A 25,857-nucleotide genomic window follows, 5' to 3' on the forward strand; every position below is an offset into this window, starting at 1 on the left:
GGTACTATGGGTCACTTTTCACACTTTATTTTAGGAAAATAATTTCATTTTGGGAGTACTCATTTTCTGAGCTAGATTGACAGAACCAATTTATGAAACTTCAAGACCTTTGAGATCATCTAGTCTCATCTCGTTTTAGAGATAAAGAACATTTAGGAAGACTTCCCTAAGTTGACTCAGCTGTATAGGGGCAAAGTCAGAGCTAGAACCCAAGTCCCCTGACTCCTAGTCTAGATCTTTAGCTGTTGGATCAGTGATATCAATCTATTTTTTATTTCTCTGAAGTCGTACCACAGGGTTATGTGGTACTGACTGTGCCTAAGCCCTGGAGAAAGTGTGTGAGGAATGTTGTGTTGAAGGCAGTGGATGCTGGTGGCCACCTTATGGGAAGGATTGAGCAATGATAGGTATCTACTGTCAACCAAGTTGAGCTTTTAGATTAATGAGCTGACCACTTGCCATGACCCAAAATTGGGGAGTTTTGAAAATTCTTATTCATTCTGAATAAGGCCTAGACCCTTATATGCCCTATCTCCTTTTCTTCAGATAAATAGCACCATTTTTTTCAAGTTCTTTTCTCTCTCACATTTTCTGTTATTTTTGATTAACATTTAATCTTTAGGACAGGGTTGGAAATCCCCCCCCCCCCTTTTTAAATCAAAGGCCACTAGAAAACATAACAAACAAAAACAAATGAACAAATTCATTATGTATCAGCTCAAAATGACTTAAGACAATGTTGAATTTTTTTTCTCCTGGGAAAGCTAGGGAGGAAGCAAATAGTGTTTATCTCTATTACTTTTTATAGCAAGTTCAGTAAAACATACAAGTTTTATTTTTAAAAATGGTATGCTAAAATTATCTATAATATATATTATGGCTAGTTTTTAGAATAAAGCAGAGATAAGGAAAAGAGAAGGAGGAGTGAAAAGATGGGGAGGAAAAGAGATAATCAGGATGAATGATGGAGAAAGAGCTACTAAATGAGAAAATGGAAAACTTATATCGAAGAGTGAAGGGAAAGAGTGAACATACCAGAGAGCTACTTGAGTAGGTGTGTGTGTGAAGGAAGCCATGGTGGGTGGACCTGAGGAAAGAGGGCAAACGTGGGTCGCAAAGGTAGAGAGAAGGAAAAGGAAAAGAGTGGGGTGCACATTTCTCTTCAAGGCTTCCCAGGGCTTACTCTGCTAACCTTCTTCGCCATTCCCCTGGATTGTCCTGTCTTTGATCCTGTGCCTCAACCTTGGTCTTCCCCAGGCAGCAGCCCAGCTCTTGATCCATTGTAGCTCTGCAAGTGTTGTTCACATGCTTATTATGAATCTGCTAAGTGGTTGCTAGAGTGAAGATTAAATGATACAGTGCTTGAAAAGCTCTTAGAGCAGGATTTGCCATGTAGTTAGGTCCCCCAAAATGGCAGCTATTGTAACAATTATTAAGGTTTTTTTTTCCTCCTGTAATGAATCATAACATTGGGAGTACTTCTATAAATGTAAATGATGTTGGAAACATTTGAGTTAAGTCTTTGGTATAAAACTTTAGAAATAGATATGTAGTCATTTTCTTAATGGTATGTTAAAGCTGAATTGAATAAAAATGTAGTTGGTCAAGCCAAAATGCACTGAAAATTTTAATTATGTCTCATTTTCTCTTCCTTATTGTAGTGATTTAAAGGGAGTGATTGTTACTCTGAGTGATGATGGTCACTTGCAGTGCTCATACCTGGGGACAGATCCTTCTTTATTCCAAGCTCCAAAAGTTGAATCTAGAGAACTAAACTATGACGAACTTGATATAGAATTGAAAGAACTTCAGAAAATCATCAAAGATGTTAATAAATCACAAGGTATCTCATTTGCAACTTTTTGTTATTTGATTTTAGTATTCATTGTAAAATTCATATTATTTTATTTATGGATAATGTTTTGTATGTATTAGTTAATTACCCCCCCAAGCTTAATTAAAGTCATATTTGTAAAAACAGTGTTGCTCTTTAGCACACAGTCTTTGTCCTTAATTTATATTTTATAGCTTCTGAAAAATATGTCCTATTTAAGGTAATGCTTTTGTTAGTGTGTTTCAGGGACAGTACTATTAGTTTTTTTCTTTAAACTTGAAGAAAGAAACAAGTACTTCTTTGGCTAGTGATTTCAGGCCTTGAGAAGAACATTAAATTTTAGAATGGTCATTTATTAACTTGTAATATCCCTGAAAAAATTTTAGTTGCTTCTTTTAAAAGAAACCATAGCAATGCATGAGTTACCACTTTGTCACTAAAAATGTAGTTATTTGCAGCTTAGTGATGTAATTTATGTTTGTAGTTAATTAGCCGTCCAAACGGAGTATAGCCTGCGGTATGCTGATTTCTAATGACTCAGAGGCTGATGATATTTTCAGTTCCTGAGTTTTGAATAACTCAATATTATCTTACTTTGGGATTCACAAGGGTATAATTTTATTGTAAATTAAAAGGAGAAACAAAACACCAATCCTGCAGTTTGAGTTGGACATGTGAAAAGCATTACTTCAAGTTCTCTTCTCAGGGTCAGGTAAAGTATTTTTTTAATGAGAAAAAATATGGACTATTCTCACATAAAAGTAATGTTAAAACAAGTAGGAATAATAAAAGAAGCAGAGCATCAAAAGCCAACCAAAACAACAGAGCCAATCTTAATCCTGGTCCAATCACTTTACTAGATTTATGTATTTTTGAGTCTATGTTACCAAGAAAGATTCAGAGGAATTTAGATAATATATTTAAAAAATATGAATATTAAAATAAAATTATTATACTTTGGCTTCACACATTCTCTTAGAAAGTTTTGAAAGTAAACCAGTGAAACCTAGGTCTTTACCTCCAATTACTCAAAAAGCTATTTGTTGTCAATACCTTCCTGTCAAATAGAGTGGTTAAAATTGGATGTGTCATATCAGAATATACCATTTTCCATTTTGTGTTTTTGGGATTAATTTAATTATAAATCTCATTTTGTCATTTAAAAATGTAATTGGGAAACAGTGGCATATATATGAAACATGAAATTTCCAGAGTTCGTTAAATAAACTTAATGTGGCTTTTCACTCCAAATTTTGTGTCTTGAGATTTTTGCCCTTTCCATAAACAATGTGCTAATGACATTTTGATTAGCACTTTATTGTGTAAAACATTTCTCAGAAAAATCCCTTACAGCTAAAAGTTATTTTTTGGTGGCCATAGTGATGCCCTTGGGTGAAAAGGGTTAGGCTGTTTTACTTGTCATTACCTTGATCCTTCTGTGTATCTTGAAATAACTGCTAATTCAGCTAGGGAAGTACCCATTGACTTGGGTGCAGAGTTCATTATTTATATAACCTGAAATTTTAGTTAATATTTGAAGTCCGCTGCCCCTTCTATGCCACTATCATTTGGTTTTATTCCTAAAAAAGAAACAAAGAGAAACTTTTAAAAAAGATAGACTTTTAAAGTATTTCATTATTAGATATAGAAAAAAATTTAGTATTCTCTACCCTTATAAAATCGTGGTATACTTGTTTATTAAAATACCTGTAATTATGTAAATGCTTCAAATCATTTCATTACAGAAGATTCTGAAAGTTAAAACTCTGAACTTTTTGATGACCTCATTATTCATTTAAATGCCACTTATTTTAGTACAGAGACTTTAACTTGCAAAAAAAAGTTAACAGTCGTGTGGGTTATGTTCAGTACTTAAAGCTTTTTTTATTTCTTCAAAGCAAGAGTTACAGCAAAATTTAAAGCCAATTTAAAGAGTACATTTTGTTGTACACATGGTGTATATTATATGCTGTAATAAAAGTGTTTTTGAAGCTGATTTTATGTGTGTAAGTTATATGAGGAATGTATGTTGTAAGCATGAAATTATAGTAATAATTTCTGTATGGCTCATGGATTTTGAGGCTTTTCATACTCAACTCATTAGCGTGAATCCTGCCTAGCATTTCTGTTACCAGTAGTCAACAACATTTGTCAGTAGGTGCTCTCAAAGATGGAATTTCCTTGTGATTTAGACAATTGATCATGTTCTCTACTTGGAGTGGGTGTGAAGGAATGAGTACGATATCAAGATAGGTTCCCACACAGTGTGTCTTCAGGAAGGAAAAGAGAGCAGTAAGACATGGGCATATAAATGATAGTCTACACTCCATTTGAAATATGTCTAGGATAACTAAGTTGACTACCATTGAGTACTAGAAACATTTGTGCTTGGTGACCTTGTTGGAAGGTGTGTTGTCTAGGATTATGTCTGGCTGCGTATAACAGAATACCCAAATAAAGTGGCTTAAACAAAGCAGAAGTTTATTTCTTTCTCATGGAAAAGAAGTCCAGCAGTGGACAGTCCAGGGTTGGTTTGGCAGTTCCACTGTCGTCAGGGACTCTGATTCCTTCTCTCCCAGGGCCATCTATTGGTCCAAGATAGCTTCTGGAACTCCTGCCTTCACATCTGCAAGCTGTCAGCCCCCTTAAGGATCTTTCCTGGAAGCCACACCCTGAGCAGCTTCTACTCACGTCTCACTGGCCACTCCAAGCTGCAAAAGAGACTGGGAAATTTTGTGTTTTAGCTGAACACTTTGTTGCTTAGAATAAAATTGGGCTTCTTTTAGTAAAGAAGAACTGAAGAATGGTTATTGAGTGGACAATGAGCAGCCTTTTGTATTCTCTCTAAGTAAGTTATAGAAATTCCTGTTCTAAATAGTGCAGTATTGGTGGGAATGCCTGATGGCAACTGTAGGCAGTTCTTCTCTTTGTGAGACAGCCGATTCATGTGGCATCATCCAAGTGCTTTCCATATTTTCAGTTAGTCATCCTCAGTGTGTGTGGGATGTTTCCTCTCAGGGTCGCAGGGTGATTGCAGCAGTTCCAGGCATTATGTGCAAATATGATATCCAGGGAAGAAGAGAGAGATTTCTCCCAAGTCTCCTCTTTTATTAGGGAGGAATAGCTTTTCCAGAAGCATGTGCCAGCCCTCTCCACTCCCAACTTCCCTTACATCCCATCTGCCAGGATTAAGCCCCATGCTCATGCCTAAAACAACAAATAGTCAAGGGAACGGAATTACCATGATTGGATTTGACCAATCCAATGACTTTGAGAAGAAGGAGAATGCCTCAACAGTGTTGGGGCTCTGCCACAAAGAAGGAGGGGGGAAGAACGAATGTTAGGTGGGCAGCCGGTAGTCTGTCATATATATATATCTGCATATATACACACATATATGTGCATAAATATTATTTATCTTTCTTATTTATTTAAGATCTCTGTCACTTGTTCATAATATCTCATTATGCACTATAAATATTTTTTTAATTCTGAAATTTTAGGTTGTGACAATAACATGGATATGGGAAAATAATTCAAACAGTACTAAAAGAGTAAACCCCAGATCCTAGTTCCACTAGATTATTTAAAGGTAACCTTTATCAAGAGTTTTTGTGTATTCTTTAAGAAAATTTTCATTTGTAATTATTTTTACACAAATATGTGCATATTAGACACATTGTACTACATCTTGCTTTTTTTTTTTTTTTATTAATCAGCCAATCTTGGAATTCTTTTCATATCAGTGTAGAAAGATGAACGGCACTCTTTTTTTTTTTTGAGGAAGATTGGCCCTATGCTAACATCTGTTGCCAATCTTCCTCTTTTTCTTTTTTCTCCCCAAAGCCCCAGTACATAGTTGTGTATCATAGTTGTAGAGTTGTAGCTCTTCTATGTGGGATGCTGCCTCAAGATGGCTTGATGAGTGGTGAGTAGGTCCGTGCCCAGGATCTGAACCGGCAAATCCCAGCCGCCGAAGCGGAAAGCATGAACTTAACAGCTACGCCGCCAGGCCGGCCCCATGGATGGCACTCTCACATACAGCTTTGAACCTTGGACCATTGCGCAGTATGGATATACCATAATTTAGTTAACCATTTCCCTGTTCATGGAAATATAGATTTAGATTGTTTTCGTTTTTGTTTTTGGTAACTTCCAGCAGCAGAGAACCTCCTTGGGCACATCTGCAAGTATCAGATAAATGCTTGGGAGTGGAATTGTTAGGTCACAGGATATGTACGTTTTATATTTTGATAGTTTTAGCCAACTTCTCTTCAAACGGGTTGTACTAATTTGGGCTTCTACCAGTAGTTAAGAAGAGGGTATTGAAATTCTCAACACTGGTCAGTCAGTGGGTTACATCTTGGCTAATACCTTTGGAAAGAGACCCTATTTTTCTTTATAATATCGTAGAGGGGGAAGAATTAGCAGAAAGCTTCTAATTCTGTAATGTATTAGTTTTTTCAAACTCTGAGTATGTTTATGGGTTTTTTTGATATGCGGTATAGGTAAACCTTAAAAAAACTGTATACAGCAGGTCTACTTTATGATTAAATATCTTTTTTTTTTCTTTTTAAATTACAGGTGTTTGGCCCATGACTGAGAAAGAAGATGACTTGAAAGTTTCTGCCGTGGTTTCTCCTAACTTTGATTCAGTGTCTGTAGGTATATTTGCAGACTTTAAAAGGGTTTATGATATGGTGGACTCTGATGAATTAGGATCAGAATGTATTGGTTTAAATTCTGGGCCTCCAGATAGAAACTTTAGGGAGGATAACAAGTTTTAGGCTTTGTTACTATCTAAAAAATACATTTTTAGCCTTTTAGTGTCGTAAGGAGTTCCTTAGGCAGGATTTCTGTCTAAAAAAAGGGAAGGGAGGGGGAAGAGTAGAAGGAGTTCTTGCCATTATTCTGAATCTACTTTTTTGTTTTTTAACTTTTTCAGTACCAGAGTATTGAGATAATCCTAATGCAGAGGAATAATACTGATCCCACAAGATTTTTGTTGCAGTTTCAATGAGATAATGTTTCTTATGAAAGGCCTAGCTCAGCGTTTGATAATTTACAGTCTTTAAAACATTATGGTGGTTGTGGTCAAGGGGTAGTTTAAAAGTAAACAATCGGTCCAGGAATTACTTTTCCCCCATTTCTATCTGTGTGACCCAGGGCAAGGTATTTAATTTTCTTAGTCTCAATTTTCTTATCTAATGATGAGAAATGAGATGATAATGATAAGATGATAAAGATAAAGATGATAATGATAAGAATTAAAATGAGAATAATAATAGAATCTAGTTTGTTGAATTGTTATAATTAACCAGCATAATCATAGTAATAAAATTATACTTTAGTATTTCCATCATCATCATCATCATCATCATCATCACCACCACCACCACCACCACCACCACTTTCATTCTACTGCTTGTCTCATTCACTGCCATATCCTTGGTGTCTTTCACATAATGGGTGCTCAATATATATTTGCTCTGTGAATGAATAAATAAAGCTGAGAAAGAAGAAAGATGAAAGGGGTCTGTCCTTGGTTATGTTACCCCATCTCCTTGTTTAGTCTTCTATAAGCACTTGTTAGATTATGACTGGTTACTGCTTGCAGTTTGGGCAAAATCTATTAAATTTATCTGTGTCTGTTCCAAAAGTTATCAATTTAGGCAGTGATTGAATTCACTGGTTTTACTGTATTTGGACTTCATGTCATGTAATTTTGCCTAGGAAATGACTCCCATATTTGGAGTTAGAGCATAATATAGTAAGTAGTTGTCATAAGTTTTCAAAAGTTAATCTTAGCATAAAGAGCCAACTCAAGTTGTGATAAAAATTACATTAACATTGCCATAGTATAGTAAGTTGGGTATACTTAAAAAAAATAGGACTATATATGAAAGAAACGTTCACTCAACTGAGTCACATAGTAGAGGCACTGTTTGAAACATTGGTCATTCAGCACACACCATTTCTCACTCTACCTGAAGGGTGTAGTCTGAGTGGAACATTTCTGCTTAGTTAGCTGACAAATGTACACACATTTTCTTGCCTTGGAAATGATTCTTTTTTTCCTTTGGGCAACTTATATAATTTTTCCTAGGTTCTCTTAAACATAGGCCATTTGGAATGAGGAATTCCCTTTCTGTTCTTTAGCAACTTTTGATCTTTGTGGGTCAAAGCTTTATGTAATAGCACTGTATTGTAATATATAGTTCCCTATTGGTAACCTGGAGTGCTGTTTCCTCTTTACTAGGTGTCTTTTTCCAGCTTCATTTTCCCTGTCTTACTATTTTTTCCTTCTTAAGAGATTCTTGAGAGTATCGTATTCATCCCATTGGAAAACATTAGCCCAACGATTTATGTGGCTGTGGTGCCATAGTGTTTTCCTATAGCCATTTCTCTCTGGCTATAATTTTATGTTCCTAAAGGACTGTTGTCCTTGAAGTGTCTAGGTGTTTAGACATGGATTGAAAAGAGCAGGAAACAGGAGATGTTGGTTTCTCTTCTAGATCCATGGACAGTTAACTATAAAACATTTCCTGGATTTTAGGTAATACCAGAGCAAAAGCCTGACTTAATATTTTATTTTGAATCATTATTATGAAAGCACACATCCAAAAAACAATATAATTTATATTAGAATGGGATCTTTTATAGCAGAGACAAACATTGCTATCCTATCTTCTTGATTGAGAAGTTGGATCGGAGTTTGTATATGGTTTCCTATGGAGTCATAAATAGGACATGAATCTTCCAACTCTTAATTATGCTGATGTCCATTACATCATAACAATCCCCATTGCTTAGAAATGGCTTAGCTTTTCTTAGTAAAAAAATTTCAAATAGGTTAACTTAAGGCACAATGGATCTAGTCATTGGTTGGATAGAGACTTTATGATCTTAATTGTTCCCCAGGAATCCATATGGGTATTATTAGAAAATATGTTACCCCTTGGTCTTATTCTGTCATAGAGGGAGCATTTTTTCCTCTCAATCTACCACTCTAAAAAATAAGTTACAAATTTTAAGGAAGTGTTTGCTCAATTATGTTATATTCTGAATTGTTTAAGAGGTAGGACCAGGTAACCTAGGCTGATGCTCAAAGAGTGAACTAGTTTATGATATGTGCTAGTTAAAAAAAATATACTCCTACTTTCATTTTATTTTCTAGGTGGACAGTTTTTATGTCATTAGTTACATGTCTTAGATACATACTATTAATCAGAATAAAATGTACCTTTGGCAAGTTGAAAATACAAGGACCTAAAAGAATGACATAATGTTTATCTAGAAAATACAAGGAGGCCTTCTTCTATATAACATAAAGGACGAGTTAATAGAATTAATTAGTTTCAACTTTTAAGTAAGTTTGGCCATAGAGTAGTTAATAATAAAATAGGTGACCTTTTTTCCCGTTTTTTGGGTGATAGGTTTTTTAACATTAGCTCATGACTTTCCAGACGAAGACATCCAAAAAGCCACATTGACTCTTAGTCTGTCATTTGAGTGAAAAATCCATTATAGTTAGTTCCCTATTTTGGTGGTGGGAAGTATATATCACACCCCTTGTGTTCACTCATTGACATGTAATTTTGAAACCATTCTTTTCTTCCTTCTCTTCTCAATTCTCTGTTTACAGCAAGCTACTGATGTTGAAGTGGGAACTGACCTTGTCCCTTCAGTCACAGTGAAGGTATTGTACCATGGTTGCAAACAATACGACACATTTCATCACATCTGTCACTGTTGTCACCCTATAAGTAGCTTATGAAATGTAAAACAAACACTTGAAATGTGTAAGATTTCCCTGGCCTTGGGTAGTGAATAGATAATCTTCATTGTTTCCTACAAATATAAAGCTGATAATTGCATTTATAGCAATATGTATACAATATAAACAATTGTTATGACTCATTCCTACCATTATTTAAATATGTAGTATGTTGTAGGGTCTTTTTTCCAGAAGCAAAATTAGCATTTTAAATATGCTAAAGGAATTGTATCATCACCATTCGTAACAGACCAACCAGTTGATTGCAGCATCATACATATATTGGAGAATCATATGAATGTTAATAATATCTTTCTTCGATGTATGATTATGTGTGTGTTTGAAAAGAATTCCCAGTCATCTATCTGCCATAACATTAGCTTTAAATGGATGTATTTAAAGCAAGAAAATATTAAATGAAGAAGCCACAAGTAGAGTAGTGACAGATAGTCCTAAAAAAATAGAATATGAAGGATGTGGTTTGGGTTAAGATTTTTAGTCCTGTCATTGTAGAATTTTAGAACTAGAACTCAAATGTAGAACCCTCTCAAGGCATTTAGATTAAAGTGTGGTAATCAGTCAGCACATTATTAAGCTGAAAATATTTATCACTGCCCGGACCCTGGAGCCAGGAAACGTTGTGGATCTTGGCGATTCTCATAGTCAAAACTTGGACGGGCCTTTATGTTTTCTTAGATTATGGGCTGCTGTCCTTGGAGGAGCTTGACAGGGCACCAGGCTTTACCAATTGTGTTCGCTTACACTGGACCCAGCGGGTGGCCCAAGTGTAGGGATCTTTGGTAGAAGCTGAAGGGAGCCCAATCTTATAACAGTGTCCTAAGCTAATTTTTTTGGATTCTTGCCACTGGAAACAAGGGTGATCTTTCCCCAGTTTCCCTCCCCACTATCCAATCAAAGGCTCTATCTCATTAATACTTCTGAGTCTGGAAAAGCATTAGTGGCAAGAAATCAAACACTTAAGAAAAAAAAAAACATGCAGAGTTCCAGGAATGATCTGTAGATTTTAGTGTAGGAAAACCTCTTTTATATCTATCTACTGATATTGTTGAGACACATACACATAATAATTCAGGAGCACACTATAAATTGCAAAAAGAAATCTGGTACCTAACCCAGATAACGTTGATCATGCTAATTTTTCCCCTAACTACTAGTTATTGCTATAAGTAAGCACCCCTTTCCCTTCCATGCAGTTCTTAGGCTTTCATATGTAATAGCCACCTTAAAACGATGGCATGACACTACTGGAAAATTCCCCTTCATTAGTAGAATTTACTATATTTGAGAATCACTAGGTCACAGCTCTCTTCCTTATTGCCATTATAAGAGCATGAGAAAGAGTGCAACACACAAGGGTTGCATAGAATCAGCTGGACTTACACAGCAGACACAATGACTTCCTGATTCTGTCTGACAGTTTCTATACAAATTTCTGTTATAAATCTCTCCTTATAGCCTTTTATAACAACAGCAGCCAAGATATATAACCATGCAAGTTTCCATCGTAATAAATCCTGTTAATTGAGAAAATTTTTCCATCTGTTCCAAATGAATGAAGATGTGGCTACCTTGAGTATGTGTGCATGATGCGTGACCATCTATTCCAGGCAACCAAGGCAGAGTGGTTGTTAATACTTGGCCTTTGGAATCATGTTTATATATCTAGGATAAAAATTTGATATTCTATTTCCTAAGGATCATATTTCATTTTGTTAGAAGCAGAAAATAGCATGGAAAATTCTGATATTATTGTTTTATATTTTCCACTTAATATTCTATAATTATTTTTCTTTTGAAATATGAGGTTTATGATCTTGCCAAGTCTTGAACTCTTTCTTTGGCTCAAACACAACTCTTCTTTGTTACTAGAGTTATTTTCGTTATACATCTCCTTGATTCACATTTGAAAGTGCCTAACCCATTGTTGGGGTTCAATAAATCTGTGTGTGAGAGCTATCACGATCGTGCATCTAAACCAAACACAAACACTTCTTGTAACAATGTAAAATTGTGCAATTATTGTCTAAGTAGACATCGTTATGCCAGGCAGAGTCAGAATGTCTGCTCTATTACGAATGGCTTATTACTACCTTAAGGATTTTTCATTTTCACTTTTAAAACTGAGCTCTTATGAGAGTTCCTGGTCATAGTTTTTAACTCTCTTGCACATATTAGCTTGAGGGTCTTGGGCATGTTATTTGGCTTCTCTGAACCTCTATTTTAAAACTGTGAAATGGGATACTTTTTCATTTGGAAAGTCGTGTTGAGACTTAACCACAGTTGATTAAGAGCATGGGCTGGAAGACAAAAGTTAGACCGTGGTTCTTCCACTTATAATCAGAGTGGCCTTGGGCAAGTTATTTAGCCTCTCTGAGCCAGTTTTCTCTTCTGTAAAATGTTCTTTGGTGATAGTACCTGTTTTACAATGTTGTGAAGATTAAATGAGTTAATACACATAAATAATTTATTAGCATGGTTCCATGAATATAGGAAGCTGCTAATGATTATTAACATTAATATTACTAATTTTATTTTAAAATATATGTGCAGACTAGCATTGTATTATTATTAATAGTAAAATATTTAAATTGTGTCCTGTTTATTTAGTGGACTAGCTATGTGAAAGAATATCAGTTGTGGTGCTTGTGTAGTTTCTTCTTCCCATAATTAGCATCAGGGTTTTACTAAAAAGGTATTATATTGTTATTTTAATTTTTTTGTGAGGAAGATCGGCCCTGAGCTAACATCTGTCAATCCTCTTCTTTTTGCTGAGGAAGATTGGCCCTGAGCTAACATCCATGCCCATCTTCCTCTACTTTATATGGGATGCCGCCACAGCATGGCTCGGCAAGCGGTGCATCGGTGCGTGCCCGGGATCTGAACCGGCGAACCCCAGGGCGCTGCAGCGGAGTGCACGCTTAACTGCTTGTGCCACCGGGCCAGCCCCTGGTATTATATTGTTTATAATGGTCAGACATTGTTAAGAAAGCTTTGTTTGTGGCATGTCGATTTCCCCCATGTATTCCCAGGGCTTACAAAGTAAAATCAAGGATTCATTGTTCGTTTGCTGTGTTTATTGTATTTATTTGCATCAATAGTTGTCCTTTAAAAATTTTACTTTACAAGTCAAAATCTTTAGTTTAACTTATTTTTAAGGTGTACAGAATACCCATATCACTTAAAATTAATACGAGCCATTTACTGAATCTAATTATATGTATATAATGTTTGTGGGCCAGTTGTATATTTCTGTATATTGTTTTTCTCTCCATAGTATATGTGTACAAATATATAATTAAGGAATAGGTGATACATGCCTTTTACTTAAGAGAAAATTCAAAGCTACTTTAATAAAAATATGTATGCCCTTACATTATGTCAGTTAATAAAGAAATGTATCTGTCTCACATACTAGAATCTAATAACTAGATTGAACTGCTCCATAGCAAAGGTGCCCTACAGAAGAGTGGTTCTCAACTTTGGTTGTACATGGAATCACGTGGGGAGCTATAAGAATACCAAAACCGAGGTCTGCCCCTAGAGATTGTGACTCGGTTGGTCTAGCAATCCTGCCTGGGCAGGCGACTGTGATAAGTCTGGCTTACCACACTAGCCATGTGGATGAACTCATCCAAAGGAGACTGTTCAAAGAGGTTGGGACTTTTAGGAGACAAAATCCAAAGAGAGAATGTGCCTAATGGAAGACAGATCTCTAAGCTTTTTCTTTGATAGCCTGAAAATGATGCCCCTTGGCGCTGTGGCCCAGTAAAGATCCTTGGGCCTGATGGTTTCTACTGACGCTCCTCCTCAGGGGGAGTGAGAGAAGTCCTGGCCTTCTTTACCCATATCCACCCTATTTCTCAGGCAAACTGTTACCCCAGAATTCTTAGCTATTGATTCTAATTGGTGTGGGAAGGCTTTCTTAACATCATCAAGCAAAAGCACCAGTTTGGAAATGCAACCAGCTTAGAAATGCAGCAGTCAATATTGCCATTCTTTGATATTTTCTAGCATTAGTTATGTCATATATTTTTTGTGTTAAGCCATGGAAGAAAATGTAGTGCTTTGATATGTGTCTAGACTAGTAAATATCCACCTAGTAAGGAAATCTTTAGAGAATAATTAACTTGTGCAAAAGGTAATATACCGATACTGGATAAGATAAATAACTCATAATGTCACCTCTATACGTGAAAAGAAGAATGAACACATATGATATTTCGTGGCATAATTATTTACCAGCCACAAGGGCAGATTTTTTCTTTGCTTTTGATAGAGCATATTTTCTTTTTTTTTTTGGTGAGGAATATTAGCCCTGAGCTAACATCGGTTGCCAATCCTCCTCTGTTTGCTGAGGAAGATTGGCCCTGAGCTAACATCTGTGCCCATCTTCTTCTATTTTATATGTGGGATGCTGCCACAGCATGGCTTGATAAGTGGTGTGTAGTTCCGCGCCTGATCCGAACCCTCGAACCCCTGGCTGCCAAAGTGGAGTATGCGAACCTAATCACTACACCGCTGGGCTGGCCCGATAGAGCATTTTTAAATAGCTTTGTTGAGATATAATTCACATACCTTACAATTCACTCATTTAAAGTGTACAATTCAATGATTTTTGTATATTTGCAGAGTTGTGCAACCATCACCATGATTTAATTTTAGAATGTTTCTTTCCCCCCTAAAGGAAACCCAATACCAATTAGCTGTCACTTCCACTTCCCTTCCCCTCTCTCTGCCTCCTCCTATCCCTAAACAACTACTAATCGATTTTATTTCTCTATAGGTTTGCCTATTCCAGACACTTCATGTAAATGGAATCATACAATATGTGGTTCTTTGTGACTGGCTTCTTTTACTTAGCATAATGTTTTCAAGGTTTACCCGTGTTGTAGCATGTGTTAGTACTTCATTTCTTTTTATTACTGAGTAACATTTCATTGTATGGTTATACCTTATTTTGTTTATCCATTCATCAGTTGACGGACTTTTAGGTTGTTTCTACTTTTGGCTATTATGAATAATGCTGCTATGAATATTTGCATACAGGTTTTTGGGTGGACATATGTTTTCATTTCTCTTGGCATGGAATTGGGAGGTCATGTGCTAAATTTATATTTAATTTTTAAAGAAACTGTCAAGCTATTTTCATGAGTGTCTGTAGCATTTTACATTCCCACCAGCAATATATGAGGGTTCTAGTTTCTCCACGTTCTTGCTGACACCTATTTTTGTCTGTCCTTTTGATTATAGCATTTTAGTGGATGTGTAGTACTATCTCATTGTGGTTTTAAGTTGTATTTCATAGTGACTAAAGATATTGAGCATGTTTTCACGTGCTTGTTGGCCATTTGTGTATCTTTTTTGGAGAAAAGTCCGTTCAACTCCTTGGCCTGGTTTCTAACTGGATAGAACATTTTAATCTAATACTTATGTTAATTTTATGTTCTACGCCTAAATTATTTTTTCTCAGATAATATTTCCTCTTTATTTGCTAGTAATTTTTTAATTAGTTGTGCAATTCTATCAATTTGGATGAAATTTAATTTTCTATTAATAACAATTTCTGTTTCCTTAGGTCACACTACAGAATCGTGTGGTGTTGCAAAAAGCCAAATTATCAGTCTATGTGCAACCACCTTTAGTGTTGACTTGTGATCACTTCACCTTTGAATTTATGGGTAAATGTTTTGTCATAGCTTAAAGTTTATCATGGTGTGAGATTTTTTTTAATTAAAAAAATTTTTTATTAGTGTGTTTATTTCATGGCTATATTTCTTGCCTGAATGGTGAGACTAGTATCTTCCTGAAATCAATGATTATGTTGTCTTGCTTATGTTTTCCCTCCAAGCATCAAGAGTGGACATTCAATGAATGGTTGTTGAGTTGAAGTAATTACAGATTTCCAAGTGTTTTCCTTAACTAGATGGACCTGTACTTGTATTTAATTACTATAATTTGGAAGGCTTTCTTTATTGGTGTTTCTCTAGTGAGCTATTTATTGAATCAGTAATGTTTGAAGAAAGAATATTGGCCTTGGAGTCTGGCCTGAATTTGAATCCTGGCTCTGACACTCACTGGATGTGTACCCTTGGGCAAGCTTCTTTAGTAATTATTTGGAGCCTCAGCTTTTTTAATTTGCAAAAAGGGGATAATGATACTTGTCTTGAAGGACTTCATTTGAGGATTTAATTAGAAAATGAATCTGTGTAAGATATCTGATAGTGCCCAAAATAGTAGACAAGTCGTAAATGGCAACTTTTAGTAAGATTTCTTTGAATAGAATCTCTCATCCCCTACCACTTACATCCAAGTTGTCATTAGTCCTGTTAAAATAATTTCTGAATTATCTTTCAAGTCTTTTTCTTTCTTTGTTTACTGCTGCTGTTCAGCTAGGGATCCTGTCTCCTGTTCATGAAGTCAAGGACATATCTCTCTTTTTTGCCTTTGTAAAACCAACCTTTAGCTGAGTGCGTGGCAGATAGTAGGAACTCAATAATTATTCACTGAATGAGTGAATGAATGGTTGAATGGTTGAAGTAACCTTGTAAGTGATATCCAACCATTGGATTCTCACTTTATTTTCTAATTTTTCACAATACTTCCAATTTGTCTTTCTAGAACACATTCTAATTTATTTTTATTTTTCCATTTAAAAACATCTTAAGGCTCTCTAATGCAAATGGGAGGTCAAATACATGAATATAGAAGGCTATGCATGATCTGCTAAATCACTGAAGTTGTAGTTACATCCATATCCAATCCCCTCCCCTTGCATCTTCCCCTGCAGTTTGTGTTCTAGCCTTGATAAAGTACTGTCCCTTCTCCCCCCAATTCTCTTGCCATTTTGTGTACCTTTTTCTCTGTTTATGCTGCCTGTTCATCTGAGTAAAGAGAAGCGGTGGTGTAGAATGTTAGGCGCCCTTCTTCTGGAGTCAGTTCCCAGCTCTTTAGTAGCTGTATGACCTTGGGCCAGCTTCTTAATCTCTCTGTAGCCAGTTTCCTCATGCACAAAAAAATGGGCCAATAATAATACCCGCCTTATAGGGTTATTGTGAGGATTAAATGAGTTAATCCATGTAAAGTGTTTAGGATGGTAGCTGGCATGTGGTGTATGCCTAATTTTAACTGTTGTTAATAATAATTGTCCAAAATTACATAACTTATCTTCCTTTTACATTGCTTATAGCACCAGAGATGACTAGAACAGTAGCCTTTTCTGTTTATCTAAAAGGAAGTTATATGCCACCTGAATTGGAAGGAAATGCTGTTGTTTCTTATTCCAGACCAACAGGTAAACATACAATTGTTCACGAATTTACAAACCTAATTACTCCTTTAAAATTTTTGGAGTGATGAGTTAAATGTTTAAATGTTTAAGATGAGAAAACACATTGTAAAATATTATTATATGAAAAAATGTTCTTTTCTGGTGTTATAAAATTGTATGCCAAAATTACTTTTATGTTTTATGAATAAATAGTGATATCTATTTAGCTGATTTCCACATATGTTTGATTCTATCTTTTCAATTAATAGCAAAAATGATATATTTTTATTTCCATTAGAAGGATGGTATTTAGTCTGACTTCACTTATTTGAACTAAAGAGAAAAGACTAATCTGAATTAGTGAGAAAGACTGTTATGGATTACTCTGACATTAAGGCAATATTCAGTTTCCAGAGACTGCCTTAGTGACTAAATAAAACTCCAGTATCTGATATGTTAAAATATTTAAGAACGGATCTACTAAAATTTGATCTATATTTTTTCAAGAAACTCTTTAGATTAAAAAAGTTATCTTTAGTTCAGTTGAGATTCAATTATTATAAATTTCAACTTAGTTGGGTCCAATTTTATAGTTTTATTGTCCTGTGTAGTGAATTCTTCCTGGTAACAGTTTGAAAATCAGTTGATTGGTAGAATAAGCATAATTAATTGTTACTTTTTTAAAAAAAACTTTTAAACATACTGTAACTATAATAGGGTATTTTAGCAATGTTGCATTTGTGTTTTTTAAACATTTCTATACAGTTTTCTTAGTTTTGAAAGGTTTAGAAATACGGTATTCATTTCCCCCTCCCCCACTGATGCCCACTTTGCATATTGAGCAATGTTTTTAACAATTGTAGTTTTTATTTTGTTTAAGTGAATTTTATGACTTGTGCATTGATAGCTCTATGCTCTGAGATGATTTTATAACTTTAGTTATGTGTTTTGAAAATCTATTTCTTCTGCTTTTTAAGTTATTTTGCTTTAAATTGTTTTTAAAAATTCATTTTTAGTAGAGGTGACCACTTTAACCATTTATGTATATTTTCAAAATTTGAGGTTACATAAATATTTTATGTTTAAATGGCTTTGAGAATGCTGGCTTTGGAAAGAAATACAAAACTTCCATAAGGGGTCAAGGAATGATGGGCTTTTTAGTTAGGTATTTCTGAAAAGAATATTGAAATTTTCAATGCTTTTTAAGTTTGAGTTGTGAAATAAAAAAGTAAGAAATATTTGGCTAAAATCTCTAGATCATTTATCATTAATTGAGCATCTCAGTAATTATAGGCATCATTATACTTTTTATTCTTGTTACACTTTGAATAGCAGTTGTAGAGATTGTTGATGCCTTAATTCAACTAATTATTTCATTTGTTTTTGAGGAAAAATAGTGACACTGGTTGAAAATAAATTTAAAGTAGAGAAATGGGTTACATAGCAAGTGGACACAATGCTTAAAAATACATTATAGAGTTGTAAAATCAGTCTATAAACTTATGGTTGCACATACCATTTTTGGGTATTATGCTTTTCTATAGACAGAATTTAAAATATTATAAATTATTGCTAAACTAAAGAGCATAGGCATTAACTGGTTGAAAGTTAATTAGAAATTAAAGTAAAAACAGTCTGTAAAAGTAAAAGAATACTAAAACAAGCCAAAAAAAAAAACAAACAAACAAACAAAAAACAGAGACATTACTCCACAGTAGTATCTACCAACTGAAATTATAATGTAAACAAGACTAACTGGAAATATTAATATTATATATTTGGCCTTTCACTCAACTTTTTTTCTGACAATTCATTTAATGCTTTTGATATTATTTACATATTAGAGTCTGTTTTGCTGTTTGGCTAAATCATATATCTTTAACTTTTTGCCACATTGACACTAGAATAACACATTTTTGTGGACTTCTGAGAATGGAAGTGCAAATATATTGTTAGATTTCATTTATTCATGTTATCCTCTTCAATTGTGAATTGACTTATTTTTGTTGGAGGGCCATTTAAATCATCTGTGAGAATCTTGAATATTTTAATTTACATTTTTAAGCAGATGTGTGTTTAAATTTGTATTGTAATTTTACCAAAGATAATTTGTTACATTTTTTCTCCCCTGCCCCTTTTTGCATTGCCTGTGATGGGTAGATCGAAATCCTGATGGTAAGTGAAAAGATAATTTAGAACAAAATGAATTTCAGAACTGAAATTTGGTCAATGAATTGAATTGGTATTATAGCATGAATGAACTCTTTTTATGGACTGCTTGTTTAACTGTAGAAACCTCTTTAGGAGGATTCAGTGCCTTCATCCTGCCATGGAGAGGATAGTAGATGTTTCCTCTCACAGAGACTCATCATTCATTATTAGTTGTTTCAGAATCACAAGAAGAAACCAGCTCCATGACATTTTTGAAAAAAATCAAAGATGTCATTGACAACTTGTTTTTGTACGTCACTGGTAATTTACCTGTATGCTCTCTTCTTATTTTACTTAAAATAAAGAAAGAGTGAGGAAAAAAGAGTGCTTGTCGCTGAATTCTAAATTGTCTGTTTTCTACATACCCCAGCAGATCCACCTTTTTCTCTGATCAGTGCCATGAGTACTTATTCTGTGGGCCTATTCCTTGTCTTGTTTAGAATTTGTGGGTGAAGGTCACTAAGGGTCTGACCGCTTGAACTTGCCTGGTCAGTGTTGATTGTTACCCATTTTGTTTTCCCCAAATCCGTTGTTTATGACTCTACTATAATACTTATCATTTTATGAATTTCATTAAATTTGTTCCTTTGGTTCCCCTAGTAGATTTTGAGCTCTTTGAGAACAGGGATCAAGTACTCATCTTTGAATTGTGCAGTGTCAGGGTACATGATGAGCACTCTTAAAAGTATCCTTCTTTAATTATTTTTCCTCCTAGACACAGACTTAATGTGGTGGTTTATCTTAGTTTATTAGATATTATGAGATAAATTTTAGGTAACAATATTAATTAATTAGCAATAATTAAATAAATAAAATACTTATAAAATAATGACAATATTTACTCATACAGTTTTGGTGATGCCAGCAACCTGAGCTGCATAGCATCTGGGAGGTGAAAATATATTTATATGAGAAATATTTTAATAGAAGTATTTAATAGAAGCTTAATAACATAAAGTATACTTATCAAATTAGAATTTGGGTTATTAAAAAATAACCTATTATTAATATTGAATATGTACATTTTAATTTGCCAGATTACATATAACTGATAAGATTTTGCACTAAATTTTATAAACTACCGTATTATTATTAAAATGATTTGTTTAACTTTTAAAAAATCAGTAAAGGTTATTATTGAAAGAAATTTATTCACTTTTACTATAAATTTAGCTGAAAACATGAGGAAAAAAAATCACAATATATGGAAATTTTAGTATTTAAATACAAAGCTAAAGCCGATTTTAATAATCTCTCATGATATATTTTAAAATTATAATTAAGCTTTAGGGAGTAGAGTTGAAAAATTCCATTTCACCTAGTAGGCGAGAAAATAATATGGTGCTACTTAGATCTTACATACAAGGCTTCAAGTTTCAAAGGCTGGTCCATTTTATTGGCCTGATCCGTTCAGTCTGTATTGCAGATAAGCAATCCTGCTTTTACATGTGGAAAAAGAGAAGCAAAGAAGGTTTTATGTTGTCCCATAAGAGTTATCCTCCAATATTTCTGCATTAAAGTTATATGACATGGGCAGTGTGAAACATGACTGCAGATGGAGCACAGTACGTAGCCAGACATAACAGGAAAGGATTGAGGAAGTTCTGGCTACCAGACATTGCTACTGCTTTGGGGTTCCTTGTTTTCAATATGAAATGACTCTAGCAGGCCCCTGAAAAGAATTCTAAAGGCATTATATAGAAGTGTAATATATAGATATAGTTACTCTACTCTGATATTCATGTTCTTTTTTCTCTTTTTTAAAGCACATTTTGGCTTCCCTCTTGACAGCCATACGGTACTCTTGGGTAATTAGAATTCTCTTCTTGGAAAAATTGTTCTGTCAGGAGTGGTTTTGATGTAAAATTTTCTCTCTAAGTGTTAAATAATTTTGTGATTAATTGCACCATACTAGTTGCGACTATCCATTTCCTCTAGTAGGCCAGAAAGGGAAGTGTTTGAAGAAGGGGTGATTATATTTGGTAAAAAACTATAGAACAAAATCAGTCTGATGAATGAGTAGGCCAATATTTGAGTATTATAAATGACCAAATTTTTATTTTCTCTAAGCATAACACTCAGAAAGTTGAATAAGCCAGATAGAGAGACTGTTTTGCCGACATAGAGAAAATATTGCTGATGGTAGGCAAAATTAGGACCAATTAGGGTCTTTCAACTAAGTTGAAAGCTATTCTACTAGCAACTTTGAAAAGTCTGTAAATACATGTAATTCTCGCCTTCCTCATTGCAGCTACGCACATGCATACACCCACACGTACCTCTATGTGTCCCTGGCTTCAGGTTCTTGGATACAGTCATAGGCTGAAAGTATTTGGTAGCCAAAGTTACATTTTAAATTTCTCAAGAAAATGTAAATCTCAATAGAAATGTGCCTCTGATAAACCCCATGTCTAAATACTAGAGATTATATTTTGAAATGCTTGGGTTTTAATTTGATGGGAAGTAATGTAAAATACTGGCATTGTAATTTTCCTTTTAAAGATATGGTCTCCTTAAACTGGTTTCTAAAGAATTTCACAGTCTCTTTTTTTTTCCCCTAATGGTAAAACTTTTCAAGCTGCCATCATTTAAAAAATAGCCATAATTGTTATATTAAGTACGAGTGTCATCATTTGTCAAAGTAATGTTTTCCAAATGTCCTGTGAAACAGGTTTACAATTCCTGGAGAGAAACGAATTTCTGGAGGGATTCTACAAATCTTAGCAACTGCAGACCATTGCCTTAGTGTGTGATATTGTCATTAACTGACCTAACAACTGAGACTTGAGTTATAATGTATTTCCCTTCTCGGGTTTATTAGTGCTTGCAATCCGTTTGTTTTGATATCTGAAAACATATATACGCTATCAGTTTCTTTAGCTCTGAGTTCTTGGAAATTTAGGGTAATAATCTTCAAATATATAGACTCAATGACATAAGGCCAGTGTTGTTGATCATGATTAAGTTTTTTTTTTTATTGCAAATTCAATCAGTACCTGGTCCAAGTGAAGTAGAGGCCACAGTTTTAGCACTATCGTTTTAGAAGAACATTTACTGCCAAATTTTGTTTGAACAATTAGTTCATGCTTTGGTTGAATGTATAGAAGATAGCTTTTCTTTGTGCATATACAGAATTGTCAGAAGATGAAACGTTTTTTTCCTGTTATTCTATTCATTAAAAATGAAAGAAATGAAAATAGGTTTCAGTTTTCTTGTTCTTTCCAGACTGCATCTGTTAATTGAGGCTATAATTTATATATTGTAGAGGAAACATATTTAGTAGGTATATTTCCATAATTAGGGGATATAGGGAATATATGGAAATTTCCTTGAAGTTGGAAGAAGTAGTCCTTTGTAACATTATTTTTGGTGGTAATATTGATAGTTGTGGTTTGAGCAGTAGCTTAGATCATGTTACCATAATATTTTGAGTCAAAACATTTCATGATTTTAAAGTACAAATACACATGCCTCTTAAACCTCACAGAATGTCAGGAAATAATACCCTGGGACTTTTCTGAAGAGACACCAGTTATAATTTGCATCTAGGATTCCAGGAAAAGTGAATTTAACATCTGTTGGTTATGAGCAAAAAATGAGCTATGTAAAATTTGATGGATAATAGATTATGTTGAAGAGAATGACAAATATGCTCCACATGCTCTGAAAAAGTATTTAATTGACCTCATATATCAATATGCTTGCCATTGTTGGTGATCTCTCATTATCCTAGTGAATAAGTAGTACTGAAAAGTGTGCTCCCAGCTTGAATTTAGAGTAAGCCACACAACTCCAATTGACATTGACAAAATATATTGCTAATTCTAGGGATCCTACTTTAGAATCATGTCCCCAAACTTTAACTGTTCCTGCTTTTGCTGTTTTTAAGCTGCTCACTGCCTCTAAAGAAATACAGGAATTAATGTGTAGATCCATCGAGTAGAACATTTTAAGTTTGCCATTTCTCTATAGCAGTAGACTAAGATATAGGATTCTGTATATTTTTTATCTTATCCAGTCAAAAATAGAATCCTAGAATAAAAGGAGAGAAAACTAAAATGGTAGAGTTGCTTTTCTAGATTTATAAGTAGAGAGCCTAATTTGCTTTGGTTTCAATTTCATTTTCTATAAAAATATTAAAAGGAATGATTTTTAAAAATGTTTAATTCTAGCATAAAACTCTTCTTCATTGTTGTTATTTATTCATTTACCTATTTCGGTATGACTGTATACATATAGAAAAAAATTGACAATTGAATGGCTTTGTTAAGTCTTTGAAAATGTCACTTAACAGTGATATGTAAAGTTAAATGGATTGACAAAAATTTAATCTATGTGAAAGTAATATTCTTAATATTAATGTGTATAATGACATGAACTTCAGTTGAGAAAATTCTGCTTTTGTGCTCATAATTTATTGTAAATTGTTAATTATAATTTGATTTGTCAATAAGTGAAAAAAACTAAAGATTTGAACATTTTTTGGGTGGAGAAACTATTAGATATGGTCATATAGAGTCTTCCCGATATAAATTTCATATTCTTTGTTCATTTTTGCTGATAGTCTTGAATTAGGTCCAGAGCTTTGAAGGTCTTAGTTTAAAGACTCAGTTTAGTGATTGAATATAACTATATATAATGTTTTATATAGTCTTCAACTGTGATGATTTTTAAAATATGGTATTACTATTAAAGGCAGACCTCATGCCTATGCTCCTTTTTAAGATTTTATTTTTTCACTTTTTCACAATAATATAAAAATATGAATTATGATAATACTCTGCAGTTATTTCAGTCATGCTGAATGAAATGGGCAGGCAACAAACTTTTACGATAAGATATGTTGCTACTCAAACTATTAGTAGTACAAATTTTTTTGTCGAGTTATTTGTCAAATGTATGAATCTATGTTTCTCTCTTTTTATTTCAGGCATTCCTCGAGTTATTCAATGTAAATTTAGACTTCCCCTTAAATTAATCTGCCTACCAGGTCAGCCTTCAAAAACTGCAAGCCACAAACTAACTATTGATTCCAACAAATCTCCAGTCAGTCTTCTCAGTCTCTTTCCAGGTAGGACTTTTGAAGTAACATGCCTGTAACATCAGAAATGTTAAGAATTTAGAATGGAATCCTTCATCAGCAGGTAATGATGGGGTAATTATCAGATAATTGTTAAGTGAGAATATAAAAATGCCTCAAGGATTTTTCCCTCTTGTTTGCCTGTTCAAAGGCGAATAGCTTATATCAACAAGGTAATAAGGTGTACCTTTTAAGTTTGATTAAAATTATTATAATCATTATTTTGCTTCAGTATTCAGAAATGGAAACATCAAATGTTTCTTTTTAGACGGTGGAATTTTTTGGCTGGGAATGTAAATATTTATTATTCATCTTTATTGTAGGTTTTTGGGATATATCCCTTTTCTAAGTATATAAATATTTATTATTCATCTTCATTGTAGGTTTTTGGATATGTACCTTTTTAAAGTATATTCTTATGCCCCTGAAAAGTAATCTCATAAGTAGGTGCTCTTTGTGGTTCTGCTGTCTCCAGCAGCAGGACAGGGCAAATGTTCATTCTCTGGCTCTCATCTTTTAGAAGGGGCTTTGGGTATAAAACTTGAATATCACAGTGAATATTTGGGGTAATTTGTGAAGGTGTGACTTTCTCCAGGTGTCAGTTTTTCTTTCTGAGTAGCTTAGAAAAGAGAGAGGCGTTGATTGGATAAAACATCTTTAGTAACTGGGGTTTCTAATGTCTCATATCAATTAACTTTCTTGGTGATGGGGTGGAATTAAAAAAAAATCTGGGAATTAAATCAACCCTTTTAAATCTCTCATTAAAAATTGGCAGTGTTGACTATGAGATGCATCCTCACCCTTGCCTTAGTGGATAGGATTTAGAATACAAAGAATATTTCCCACCAGGTTTAGAAATTTATGGTAAGTCAACTTTTGTGTTATTAACTACTTAGAGTGCTTAAAATTTATTTTTGATTAATTTGAAGCGTGTAAAAGCTTTATTTATATATAACTCTGAAAAATCTCCAAAGTTAAATGCTCTTTATTACAATTAATCTATTCTTTCGTTTGAATTGAGTTTATGTGTGTGTGTGTGTGTTTGTGTGTGTGTGTGTGTGTGTATATATATATATATATATATATATATAGTTAGCAAATAATTTTGTACCTTTTGGATTCTTTCTTATTTCCCTTCCTTTCCTTTCCCTTTCTTCTTAGTCAATTTTCTTATAACAAATTTGGAATACAAAAAAGGCAGAAAGAGTCACTACCTTTGTAACATCTTCCACAGATGTACTAGTTCCTTGGATCTCCTATACCAGCTTGGAATATAGTTGGAAATTATATGTTGAACACCAAATTTATTGGTGCCTTTGAAAAATGTTTAAGACCTTGGCTTGAATACTATGTCATCTGCAAATGAAAACAATTTTACTTCTTCTTTTCTAATTTGGATTCTATTTGTTTGTTTTTTGCTTGCTTTTTATCTTGGCTAGAACCTCTGGGATGATATTGAATAGAAATGGTGAGAATGGACGTTGTCTTTCACCATTTAGTATGTTTTAGCTCAGATGTTTAGCTGTAGGTGTTTTGTAGATGTCCTTTACCAGGTTGAAGAAGTTCCCTTCTATACCAAGTTTGCTGAGAGTTTTATCAGTAATGTATATTATATTTTTTCAGTGCTTTTTCTATATCAGTTGAGATATTTATATAATTTTCTTCTT

The 25,857-nt window shown here is 34.0% G+C and overlaps 1 protein-coding gene across 4 annotated transcripts in view; it reads left to right on the top strand.

The window, feature by feature from the left end:
* Positions 1 to 25,857, top strand: part of BBS9 (Bardet-Biedl syndrome 9) — a 444,049-nt gene that overhangs the window by 186,293 nt on the left and 231,899 nt on the right. For 2 of the 4 annotated variants that reach the window (XM_087429458.1, XM_004418838.3), the window contains exons 10-16: positions 1,662 to 1,843; positions 6,419 to 6,495; positions 9,480 to 9,533; positions 15,208 to 15,310; positions 16,819 to 16,923; positions 19,060 to 19,074; positions 24,041 to 24,181. In XM_087429458.1, coding sequence (XP_087285584.1) covers positions 1,662 to 1,843; positions 6,419 to 6,495; positions 9,480 to 9,533; positions 15,208 to 15,310; positions 16,819 to 16,923; positions 19,060 to 19,074; positions 24,041 to 24,181 — 677 coding nt within the window. The remainder of the gene's footprint in view (positions 1 to 1,661; positions 1,844 to 6,418; positions 6,496 to 9,479; positions 9,534 to 15,207; positions 15,311 to 16,818; positions 16,924 to 19,059; positions 19,075 to 24,040; positions 24,182 to 25,857) is intronic. The other 2 variants (XM_087429462.1, XM_087429473.1) reach the window with 1 other exon arrangement.

Source organism: Ceratotherium simum, chromosome 1 (assembly GCF_057802395.1).
Source record: "Ceratotherium simum simum isolate JZ-2026a chromosome 1, ASM5780239v1, whole genome shotgun sequence".
In the NCBI taxonomy this organism is placed as follows: Eukaryota; Metazoa; Chordata; class Mammalia; order Perissodactyla; family Rhinocerotidae; genus Ceratotherium; species Ceratotherium simum.